This window comes from Meles meles, chromosome 11 (genome assembly GCF_922984935.1).
Source record: "Meles meles chromosome 11, mMelMel3.1 paternal haplotype, whole genome shotgun sequence".
Taxonomy (NCBI): domain Eukaryota; kingdom Metazoa; phylum Chordata; class Mammalia; order Carnivora; family Mustelidae; genus Meles; species Meles meles.
The window spans coordinates 32,808,270-32,820,664 of NC_060076.1; the positions used below are offsets into that span (position 1 = coordinate 32,808,270).

The window sequence follows — 12,395 nt, forward strand, 5'->3', positions numbered from 1 at the left end:
TGGCAAGCCCCCCTCTACCCTTTAAGGCCCTGCCAAAAGCCACCTCTTCCGTGAAGCCTTGGGCAACTCCACAGCCTTTCAGGCAAATGCATTTCAAGATGTATCCTCCTTTTGTGTACTAGTCAGGATTCCACCAGAGAAACAGAACCAGGAGATATATTAAGAGATTTACGGGAAGGAATTGATCTACACAATTGCAAGGGCTGGTTAAGCAAGTCCAAAATCCTTAGGGCAGGCCATTAGGAAGAGAAGGCTGAAACTCTGGCTTAAGCTGAAGCTACAGTCCACAGGCAGAGTTTCTTCTTTTTTAAGGCAACCTCAGTTCTGCTCTTAAAGACTTTCAACAGATTGAACCAGACCCACCTGGATAATTTCCATTAGTTTAAGTCAACTGAGTATAGACGTTAGTTATGTCTACAAAATATCTTCCTGGTGACACCCAAGTTAGTATTTGATTGAACACACTGGGGATTAAAACCTGGCTAAGCTGACACATCCAACTGACCATCTTTATTAGTTTCCTGGGGCTGCCATAACAAAGGACTACACTCTGGGTGGCTGAAAACAACAGAAATGTATTCCATCTCAGTTCTGGAGGCTAGAAACCCAAAATCAATTAGTCCTATCACCAAGGTCCCGTTTTCTCAAAAGGCTCTGTGGGGGGAAACCATTCCATACCTTTCTCTTAATTTCTGATGTTGCTTGAAATCCTTGTCATTGCTTGGCTTATGCACGTGTCCCTCCAACCTCTGGCCCCATTGTCATTCTTCTGATGTGCATCTGTCTACGTCTCTTCTACTCTTCTTCTAAGGACACCAGTCAAATTGGATTTGGGCCCACTCTGATGACCTCATCTTAACTGGATTATGCCTGCGAAGACCTTATTTCCCAAATAAGGAAATTCACATTCATAAGTACCAAGGATTAGGACCTCAGCGTATCTTGTTGCAGGGACTCAATTCACTCCATAACACCATCAAACTTTGTTAAAATGCTTGGTGCATTGGATTGTGTTTTATTTAACCCTAGCCTGTAACAACGAGGATGACAACAACAAATGTAAGGGACAAATGAGTGGTGATCACTTCATGATCGCAGAGCTTAGTAGTGTCAGATACACAGAAAGTGCTCAGTTAAGGTCTGGCTTTGTTTCTTGCGCTGCCTTCTGTTGGCATCTGTTTGAACTCGCTGGGGAGGTATCTGACGGAAGGCACACCTGGTTAAGGGCGGGGAGGAGTTACTCCCAAAATGTAACGAATATGAATTCTTGAGGTCTTGTTGCTAGAAAGCCCTCAGTGGTAACTCAATATGGGAGTTTTCAAAAATCTGCTCCCAGAAACCCGAGGGAACCACCCAAGAAAATAAAAAGAGGCTGGCTGGGTGGGACCCCATTTCCCTTCCCTGAAATCAGAACGTTGACTCTTATCTGCTTAATACTTTGAGCTTCCTTCTCAGATTATGGTACCTCCTCCCTAATGACCACAGGAACTGGTAACAACAACCAGAAAAAGTGTGTTGTGCAAGCCCACATACAGGTCAGTGGCAGAACAGGAAATAAAATGAAGTAAAAAGGAGGCTGACTCCGGTGGATGTCTGCCAACATCCATCCTCCTCTCTTTACTTAAGAGTGGAACTCTTGAGTTTTTGCTTGCTTGTTTCTCTGGCCCCATGGTGTAAAGACCAGGTGTTCTAAAGTCTAGCATCCCCAGCCTCCTTCGCAGGTAGGCATGGCCGTGTGACTGAGTGTTCAGCCAATGGGCTGTCAGTGCAGTTGTCAGACGGTGATTCTAAGGAATGTCCTTAAAGGAAACTTCCTTACCTTTCCCTCTTCCTGCTGGCTGGACTGTGGTTATAAAGACTAGAGCTCAAGCAACAACCTTGGGTCATGAGGTCAAAGGCATGCACTGAGGGTGGTGAAACCATAGGGCATCAGGAACCAGGTCCTGGACGTTGTAGACATTGAACTAGTCCCAATGGGCTCCTTCCAGGCTTTGCTTATGTGAGGGAGAAATAAGCTTCTGTCTTGTTTGCACCACCGTTCCTATGGGTCTTCTGTCCTATGCAGCCAAATCTAATCCTAAGTGATATGCAGGACAAATTGCACAAGAATTCCCCCCAAATCTGGCTCTGATAGTGTAGTGGTTTTAAAACAAGGCTGCAAATTAGCGGATACTCCCTCACCTTGAATCGGGGCAGACCTATAACTGCTTCAACCATTAGGTGATAGTAGAAGTGAAGTTCTGTGACTTCACTGGCTGGGGACAAGAAGGAACAAAGCTTCCATCTTGTTTACAGGATCCCTGTTCTTGCAGCCTTGAGCTGCCAGGGAAGAAATAAGACTATCTTGATATCGTTGTGCTGGAGAAGTCCTAGGTAGGATATCTCGCCCACAGTGCCAGCTGTGCCCAATCCTCTGCCGGCCCAGCCAGCTCAGGCATCAGACAGGTGCGTGAGGAAGCCATCTTGTAAGTGTCTCCACCCTGGCCATTTGAGTCACCCCAGCCATCCAGGTCACCTCATCTGCGGCCCCAGACGTCATGGAATGGAGAAAAGAGGTAGCCTTTTCAAATTCTTGACCCGCAGAATCCGTGAGTATGATAAGGTGGTTCGCAATTTATACCATGAAGTTTTGGGATGGTCCATCACTCAGCAATAGATAGCTAGAACTAATGGATGATTTTAGTCAACAGTATTTTTAATTCAGGAAATATTTATTAAGCATCTACTATGTTCCAGGGTCTAGGGTCTAGGCATGCTATAACGACCAAGTGTCAAAGAGAAACAAAACCAGACACCAGCTGAAGTGGTAAGGACAGATCTTAATCTGTAATGGACTATTGCACTAGGGAAGAGGGTCCAGCATGAACAGATTCAACTTCAATTTGCACAGAATGACTGGGCATTTTAAATAGAGTCAGGGAAGTGAAAAATTACAAAAGCGTGTTCAGCGTAAATGCTGATGATGCCTGCTGTGTCTGTGGTTGGCAAGGATCAGAGTGAGGATTCTATCCTCCCAGAGGCTTATAAGGCAGAGGCCCTATCCTTCCTGATGATATTGTAAAGCAATGTCTTTCAGTCCTTGGGAAAGACACTCTTGATTTGTAGGAGATACACATACATCTTAAAGGGACAGAGAAAGGACTTATAATAATATGCCCTTCTTTTTTTTTTTTTAAGATTTTATTTATTTGATATATATAGAGAGATCACAAGTAGATAGAGAGGCAATCAGAGAGAGAGGGGGAAGCAGGCTCTCCGCTGAGCACAGAGCCCGATGTGGGGCTCGATGTGGGGCTCGATCCCAGGACCCCGAGATCACGACCCGAGCCAAAGGCAGAGGCCTAACCTACTGAGCCACCCAGGCACCCCATAATACGCCCTTCTTAACAAACTCTCTAAGAAGGGTGGTTAGGAGCTGACAGTTAGGTGTTAGCTATGATAAACCGTGAATTCTTTGGACAGCCGTGAGCTTCCTCCAGCAGATACTTAAGGGGGGCTGGGGACATCCTACCAGTGCAGCCTTGAGCTGTTAAAAACTGTCAGTGTTTACATCTTTAATGTGAAGGGAAGTAGGTGTACAAAATCATCTATGTTCAGACTCTGTCCTGGTTACAGGCCAAAGTTGAAGCCTAGTTGAGAAGGAGGCTCAGAGGAGCCTGGCTAGGGTTTGATCAAGGAGAGAGTCTTTGTTGCAAGAGATATTTTTGACATGGTGGTGCTTACAGGGCAATAGAACAGACAGATATTAAAAAGGTAACTTACCCGAGTTGTGGTTAGTGTGTTTAAGACAAATTATAGGTGCTTTAGTTGGGGGGTTTAGGAAGGCTTCACTGAGGAAGTAATGTTTACATGGATATCTGAATGTTAAAGTGATACCAGAGATTTGAAAACATCTTTTAGGTGAATGTGGAACTCCCTCTGCTGGTTCCCAGCTCAGAGTAAGGTATAGTTTTGCATCTCCCATAGAAGGATAGAGTAAGTAAGCTGTATTTTTTTTTTTAACTTTTTACATCCTGGGAAACTACTCGAAAGCTTTTTATCAATTATTCTCTATTCTCAAGAGGACCACAACCCAAAAAAGTTAAGAGACATATATCTGGTCTGATTCTCTCACTTTATAGGTGGGAAGCCGGAGACACAGAGTAGGGAAAGGGCCTTTGAACAAGCTGGTGTCTCAGCTACAGGTAGGCTCTCACCTGCCGCCCCTGTAGATTCACAGTTGCCCTGGAGGCAAGCGTCCTGGTCTGGACCCCTCCCCACCAGCTCGAGTAGGCAAAGGGCTTGGGGTGAACCTGCAAAGCAGCTCCCACACAGGACGACCTTCTGCGGAGACTGGATTGGTGGGAGATGACTCCACCCATGGAACAGAGTCTGCCGGCTGGTACTAGAAGGCAGGTGTGAGAGGAAAGGCCTGGAGCTGTGCCTTCTGGCCTCTGTCCAGACGCTCAACACAATTAAGATCTGTGGTCAGATTAGAAAACAGACAAGGATTACAACTCATAATGCCTTGGATCAGCTTACCGCATTGGAATGCTTCCTGATACAGCCTCAGCGGCAGACAAGGGAGTGTCGGCCTGGCACAACACGGGTTCAGTTCCCAGCTAATGGTGAGAGCTGTCGTTTACGGAGCATCTGTGTGTGCCGTAAACCGCCAGACTTTATTCTTCATGTCCCATTCTCATTTCACTCTCCTGACAACCTTGCAAGGCAGACAGAGGAGGAAAGTTTCGCTCAGAGAAGGAAAGGGATTTATTTAGCCAGGGTCGAGGGACATGGCAGTGGCACAGCAATGGTCTGAGTCCAGGTCACTTGATTGAATTCAGGATTTTCTGCCCACACAGCTGGCTGGCAGACTGCTGTCAGGGCAAAAGGCAACTCGGCGTCATGTAGGGGCACAGCTGGAGCCCACTTGCTTGATGTCACAGACAGCTCTGTGGCCCTAGGCCATTTACTTCTCTGTAAAATGGTGGTGATCATAATGGTACCTCCTGAGTAGGGTTTTTGGGAGGACTGAATGATGGAGTCCACACAGCCAGCCTCCCGAGGCTCCAAGCAGGGTGGGAAGAGTTTCTACAAAGAGTAGAAAGAGTTTTTACAAAGGCAAAGGGAAGGTGTCTTGCTACTCAGTGTGGTCCTTACTACCGGCAGCATTGGGACCACCTGGGAGCTATTGGAAATACAATAGCTCATTAGCAGAGGAAAAGCACAAGGAATCATTATTAACAATGACAAACTGGCACCCACAGAGGGCAAGTTCAGCAGAGACCTTAATCCTTTTTGTACCTTGTCCTTCCCTTGGGTGTGTTTGTTTGGGGAGCTTATTTGTTCTTTGACCACACCATCTCATTTCCTCAGCTGTTCAACCAACAGACAGATTTCTCTATAAGGCACTTTTGATTTGTCATATTAGCTCCCTTCACAGGGATCATTTCATCCCTTTTGGAGTTTAATGTGATATATGGTAGATGTGGTATTTCAAACATCAGTGGGGGGAAAAGATGGCTGATTCATTCAATGATTGGCGCTCCTTGATAGCTGTTGGCTATCCTCACCCTTACACCAAGATAAGTTCCAAATGATCTAAAGATGTAAAAGTAAAATAATTTTAAAAATCCAACAATAAAAGTATTGGATCAAGAAAACCTAGACACCATTACAGAAAAGATTTATAAAGTTGATTACATAAAAATTTTAGTATTCTATAAAGCCAAAAATAATATGAAGACAAAAGACAAATCAGAAAGAGATATTTGCAGATGACATCTACCCAGTATGTAAGTACATACATACCCAGTATGTAACAGGGACCTAAAAAGAACAGAAATAAAAATAGCTGCAAGATCTGGATAGACAGCTCCCCAGTAAAGAAATACAAATGGTCTAGAAACGTATCAAGATGTGTTCAGTTTCTCTAGGTAAAAGGCATGCAAATTAAACTTACTCTGAAATATTTTCTCATCTATCAGATTGGCAAAGTTTAAAAGGTTATTCATTCCAGTGCTGGCAAGGATATGAATAAATAGGCTGTATTCTTACCACTGTTGGTAGGAAGGCAAACTGGTATAACCTTTTGGAAAGCAATTAGGCAACATTTACTAGAAATGTTAATGTTAATGTTCATATCCTTTTGATTCTGCAATGTCACATCCACAGAAATAGATTCACAAGTGGTCAAGAGATGAGCTTACAAGAAGCTTATTGCAGCATTGTGTATAAAAGCAAAAAGTTGTTAACCCAAATGCCCATTAATAGGAGATTATAAGATAAAATATTGACATTCATACACTAATATACCACAGTTTTGTTAACAAAAATGACACTAATTCTAGGTATTTAACATACAAATGTGCTTAAGATGCATTATTATTATTATTATTTTTTTAAAGATTTTATTTATTTATTTGACAGAGAGAGAGATCACAAGTAGGCAGAGAGGCAGGCAGAGAGAGAGGAGGAAGCAGGCTCCCTGCGGAGCAGAGAGCCCAATGTGGGGCTCGATCCCAGGACCCTGAGATCATGACCTGAGCCGAAGGCAGCGGCTTAATCCACTGAGCCACCCAGGCGCCCCCTTAAGATGCATTATTAAGAAAAGCAAGCTAGTAGAACTGTACGGATGGTATGATCCTGTTTTGGAATGTTAATATATATACAAAGGAAAAATCTCTAGAGAAATATTCACCAAAGTATTAACTATTATATTTATTTTTGGTGCATGAGATTCTGTGGGCCTTTTCATTCAATTTATTCATTTTTTTCAACAAATATTTATTGATTACCTACCACCTTTCGATCATTGATCTCAAGGCTCTCGCATTCTATGTTTGCACAACATTGGATTTCTTTTCAACAAACATTATTATCATATTAGGGAAAAGAGGTTATACATTTAAAAGTAAATAAATACTCTTTGAGATGATTTTTATTTCCAGGCCTTCCCTACCTCCTCCCTAAGCCACTGCGTGGGTCTCTGGAATCCAGTCCCCTTGTTCCCTCTTTCCAACCTGTTTCCTCTCTTTTCCTACCATTACCCAGGTCTCCCCCAGTTTTTCTGCTCAACCTGTGGCCAAGCTCTCCCATGAAGCTGTCAGTGATATCCCCAAACTGTGATGCCTTCCTCTAAATTGACAGTGAAAACTCATTGACCACCCTCTCCACAATCATGTGGGATTCCCTGGGAGCCAGGGACCATCCCTATCGTCCATAATATGCCATCACATACACCATGCCTGGCACATAGAAGGCATCCAATAGATGTTGGTTGGATGAGGACTGCGTTGGTGATGGAAGTACACTGCTCAGACCACCCTTCAAGAGAACCCACTGCGGGGAGCACAGCTGGCTGAGAGCCTCCAGCTTCTATGCTTTCCAATCTTCTATGAAGTTCTTGCTGAGGCTGTTTCACCTGGTTTCTCCCAGTCAATGACTAAGCATGGGGGATATAAGAACCCAGCTACTTCTCTCTGATGCAGGACACCCTAGCAGGCCACCTTTGCCTGGTGGCCACCAAGCCCATTGGCTTGGCCGAGACATTTCCAGAACAGCATAGCACTCTGGAGCCTTCCTACCCCAGCCTCCTCCCTCCCACTCTCTTTTCCCAGCTGTAGCATCTGTATTAGGGTCCGAAGGCCCTCCTTCCCTTTTCCTCCTCCCTTCTCCTTCATCCAAGCATTTCTCCTGGGGAGGGGGGCGGGGGACACCCTGGCATTTGGTTCTCAGAGGACACAAAACAACACAGGGATCAGTGAAAAAATATTGGAAGAGAGTTCATATATAGTAAGACTACAGATACACTTGTATAAGATAATTTGTGTACAAAGATGTCCCAGATTCATGCTTTGAAAACTATGTGCACGTGAATCACCAGGGGGTCATGCTGAAATGTCGATTCTGGTCCAATAGGTCTGGGTGAATGCAAGACGCTGTGTTTCTAAGAAGCTCTGGAGTAGTACCAAGGCTGCTGGTCCAAGGACCCCATTTTGAGTAGCAAGGTGCTGGAATGTTTATATGCAACACTGAGTCTCTCCTCCCTGCCCTGAACCGTGAGAGGATGATTGGGGGGACCTTAGCAGCAGGGTCAAACCTCTGGCTAACAGCTGGGTTTGGCCAAGAAGGAGCACTAGAGGGCAGGAGGAGGAGGTCAGAGGGTTTTTATTGCTCTGGGGATTACTCCCTACTAGGTTACTATAAGTTGGCTGTGTCCCTCTACCAAAGGTCCTAACTCCTATCAGTGAGATCTCTCCATTTTTCTCTCTTGCAGAATTCCAGTAACTGCTCTCTCCCTTTCCCCTTCAGGTCTGGGGTGGCAATGGCTCCCTACTGTTAGCAGCGTTGGAGTACTGCACCAGCTCTTGGCGTTCGTAGTAAACTCTGCCCACAGTTCTGTAATTAGTCCTTTAGTAAATGCTCCTCATTTCTTCAGCCAAGTGTACCATCTGTCTCCTGCTGGGACCCTGACCTATAAGCACTGTCAGAACAAGATTTGTTTTTCTATAATAGCAGAACACTGGAAACAAGCTAATTGTGCATCATTTAAAAATGATTAAATAAATTACGGTACCTCGGCTTAATGGTGTTCCATGCCACCACTAGAAAGGATACAGCAGATCTATATTCACCTGCATGGAAAGATGCCATTTGTCAAATTTTTTAAAAAGCAAGATTCCGAAGAGCCTGCAGAGTATGAATGCATTCATTCACAAAGTAGAATATGCATTTGTGAAGGCTGGGATTGCAGGGGATGACAACCCTGCTCCAAACAAACCTACCAAAAAGAACGGGGGTTGGAGGGGAAGGAGCTGCGAGGATTTTCTGACTCCATCTCTCTCCATCACTTGTCTCGCTTTCCTGAGCGGTAGCTTCTCCCCCAGTCAGACTCTTCAAGGGTGGCAGAGCAAGCACAGGGTGGCTCACAGCATCTGGACAGCCTGACAGCTGACAGCCTTAGCACAGAGGCCCTGGTTCCTAATTGCTTTAGCAAAGACTCCCGGGCTGAAGCAATCAGGATGGGCTGGGACGTAGTCTAACCACTGAACCATACAGACTGAGAGCAGGGAGGGAGGCTCCCTAAAAGAAAGCAGGCATTTCTTTCCCAGAGCAGGTATAAGCAGCAGACTCACTCTTGAGGGAATATTTGTAGTAGACACTTACCCTTTTTGGCTGCCCAGTATCTGAACCCGCTCCCTAATCTGGACTGCTTCTTCCCTTCTAGGGAACTCTTCCAGGGAACCTATCCTGGAGCCTACCTCCTGCTATCCATGCTGAAAATGCCAGAAATGCACTTTCTCAATCTCCCTTTCTGCCAGTCAGACCACATGACCCAGGCTGAGCCATTTACTCTCTCTCATGTCAGGCTCTCACTCTGGAGCTGGGAATTCCAGTCAGGGCCCATGCGGACTCCATCCTGGTATAGGGTGCAGCCATGCCGTAATGTGGTGAGCCTTCTTGGTTGCGGGCCTTCCAACATTGGTTCTCTGACCCTTGTGGGATCTGTGAGCTACAAAAAGATCCTTGTATTAAATCCCCTTTCTACTGAAATTATCCAGAGGGTTTGTTTCTACAGCATGCAATCAAGAAAGTTGATCAGTTCCTATATATGCATATGCATGTCTGTATACGTGTGAAACATCCTTGGAAAGATGAAACAAATGTGAATATTGGTTATATACAGGGAGTAGGATCAGGAAGTGGGAGAAGAGGGAAAGGGGTTTTCACTTTGGCCTTATGTCCTTCTATACTGTCGGAATTTTTTACCACACATGTAACTTTTACAATGAAACAGCTAGTTAGTAAAAAGCTGAACAAATAGAATTTTATTTTTTTTAAAAGATTTTATTTATGTATTTATTTGACAGATAGAGATCACAAGTAGGCAGAGAGGCAGGCAGAGAGAGGAGGAAGCAGGCTTCATGCTGAGCAGAGAGCCCGATGTGATACGGGGCTTGATCCCAGGACCCTGGGATCATGACCTGAGCGGAAGGCAGAGGCTTTAACGCACTGAGCCACCCAGGCGCCCCTGAATAAATAGAATTGTAAAAGGATGCAATTATTCAGGATTTTCACAGAAACAAATGTCTTCATTAGACCTTCAAAAGGAAGTCCTCCCCTCTGTTGTGAATGGGGCCAAATCTGGAACGGAGTGAGAGTGTACCACCTCACACACTGGACCTATGTGATTAGCTCTAGCCCTGTAACTTGCCTGTTCACTTTTCATGGCTCCCCATTATTCCCAGAATAAATCCCACAGTATTCATCCTGGCATTCATTGGCCCTTGGGAAGCTGAGCCCTGTGTAGTTTCGAGGTTTCTCCTCATCTTTACATTTTGCTTGGACTTTTTCTTCCAGCTCTGCTGGCCCAGATCCTAAGGGTATTACCATTTTCTCTGATCTGCCAATGCTATGATCCTTATTGCTTCTTCAGGCCCTCATCAAGTGCTGATCTGAGTTATAATTCTATGTATACAAGACATAGCCATTTACACATCGTGTACTGAGCACCTACTATATCTGGCCTTCTGCGAAGCTTTCAGACCACAGCTCAGAGTCTAGGGAAGCCAATGGCTCCATATCAGAATGTTAATGTTATCGCAAGGAGCAGGCAGTGTAAGCAGTTTGCAAACAGGACTGCCCTTGTTAGAAGCTTTTCCCCCCCTGCCTGGATGGCACTCTCCCCAAATGTCAGCCTGGTTCCATGGTCTGTGCCAGTGTCAAATTCTCAGGGATACCTTCTCTACCCATCCTATTATAAAATAATACCCCATCCTTTAACCTATGTACTAGGATTTAGGTTATGCTCTATTGTTTCAATAGCACTCATCGCTAACACCTGTACAAGTTACTTACTTGTTTGTGTATTTACAGATTGTCTTTTTCCACTGTCGGGGCCAGGAAAGAAGGGATTTTATTTTGTTCCTGCAGCTTCTCCAGCACCGAGAACAGTACATGGTTGGCACTACATAAGTATTTGTCGAAACCGGAGCACAGAAGACCAGAGTCTCAGTCACTTCGCTCCTGCAGGAGAGTTCTGTAACTTAATCTCCCTAAGCTTCAGGGGTCTCCTCTGTAAACCCGGGATGGTCACTTGAGCCCTCCCTTGTGGCTGATGGGATGGTGCAAGGATCAATCATGGGCCTCAAACTTCAGTATGCACCAGAATCACCCGGAGGGCTTGCTAAAATACAGGTAGCTGGGCCCCACACGCGAATTTCTGATCCCGTAGGACTGGGGTGGAGTCAGGAAATTTGCATTTGTAACAACGTCCCAGATGGTGCCGATTCAAGAATCACTGATGAAAAGAGAGGAGGTACAGTAGGCGCTTGTAGCCTTAATCCCCAGGTAAGGACAGCTTTGAAGGCCCCGCAGGACGTCCCGGGGGCGGGGTGCAGAGTGGACCCATCAGAGCCTCGCTTCAGCCAGCAACTGGGAAGTTGCGGTTGTGCGCCTGGCGCGGGCGGGGCACGGAGCAGGCGCGAGCCACAGGCCCGGCCCAAGCGGCGGGGGACCCAGACCCGGTGGTTCCGAGCTCGCCGCGTGAGTGGGCTGGAGCAGGCGCTCCGACCTCCGCGCGGGACAGGAAGTCCCCTGAGCTGCCGGGGAGGGCCGTCACCCGGCGCCGCACCGGCAGAGGCGGGCGGGTTAGCCTCAGCGCTTTCCGGAACTCACCATCCCTCCCGGCGCGGCGAGGACGCGCGGCCCGGCCTCCAGCGCGCGCCCGGCACACAGTAGGCGCGCGGTCCCGCCCTCCTGGCGCGCGCCCGGCACACAGTAGGCGCGCGGGCGGCGGGCGGAAGGGGGCGCTGGCGCGCGGTATCCGGGGGCGGAGCCGGCGCGGCGGGCCAGACCCAGGGGCGCGGGCCGCCGGGCCGCGATGGGTGAGGGCGGGCTCCCCGCGGCCTTCCAGCTGCTGCTGCGTGCCTGCGACCAGGGCGACACGGAGACGGCGCGGCGGCTGCTCGAGGCGGGGGCGGCGGAGCCGGCGGAACGCGGCGCGGAGCCCGAGGCGGGCGCGGAGCCGGCGAGGGCCGAGGCGGCCGGGCCCGGGGCGGCGGCGGCCGGAGCGCCAGTGCCCGTGGACTGCTCTGACGAGGCGGGCAACACGGCGCTGCAGTTCGCCGCGGCCGGGGGCCACGAGCCGCTGGTGCGCTTCTTGCTGCGCCGCGGCGCCTCGGTCAACAGCCGCAACCACTACGGCTGGAGCGCGCTCATGCAGGCAGCCAGGTGAGGGGCCCGGGATCCCCAGGGGTGGTGTCGGCAGTCCCCGGAGCCAGGCGGGCTCAGCTGGCCGGCCCTGTCTGGCGCCCCTGCAGACGGCCCGGGAGGTAAAGAGTCAAGAACTCGTTCGAGAGAGCTGGAATGGTAAACTTTGAGCAGCTTGGGATACTACAAGAAGTGGGAGCGCT

General features: G+C 47.7%; 1 protein-coding gene and 1 long non-coding RNA gene across 5 annotated transcripts in view; one reads left to right on the top strand and one right to left on the bottom strand.

The window, feature by feature from the left end:
* Nucleotides 1-4,017: 4,017 nt before the first annotated feature.
* On the bottom strand, nt 4,018-11,238 carry LOC123953261. Its single transcript, XR_006820852.1, has 3 exons — nt 10,840-11,238; nt 8,558-8,615; nt 4,018-4,461 (listed from the first exon to the last, which is right to left on the bottom strand). It is a non-coding gene; the product is annotated as an uncharacterized LOC123953261 (long non-coding RNA).
* A 141-nt stretch (nt 11,239-11,379) lies between these two features.
* ANKS6 (ankyrin repeat and sterile alpha motif domain containing 6) overlaps nt 11,380-12,395 on the top strand; it is a 43,286-nt gene continuing 42,270 nt past the window's right edge. Inside the window, exon 1 of one of the 4 annotated variants that reach the window (XM_046023341.1) lies at nt 11,380-12,213. In XM_046023341.1, coding sequence (XP_045879297.1) covers nt 11,864-12,213 — 350 coding nt within the window. In that variant the 5' untranslated portion in view covers nt 11,380-11,863. The remainder of the gene's footprint in view (nt 12,214-12,395) is intronic. The other 3 variants (XM_046023342.1, XM_046023339.1, XM_046023340.1) reach the window with 3 other exon arrangements.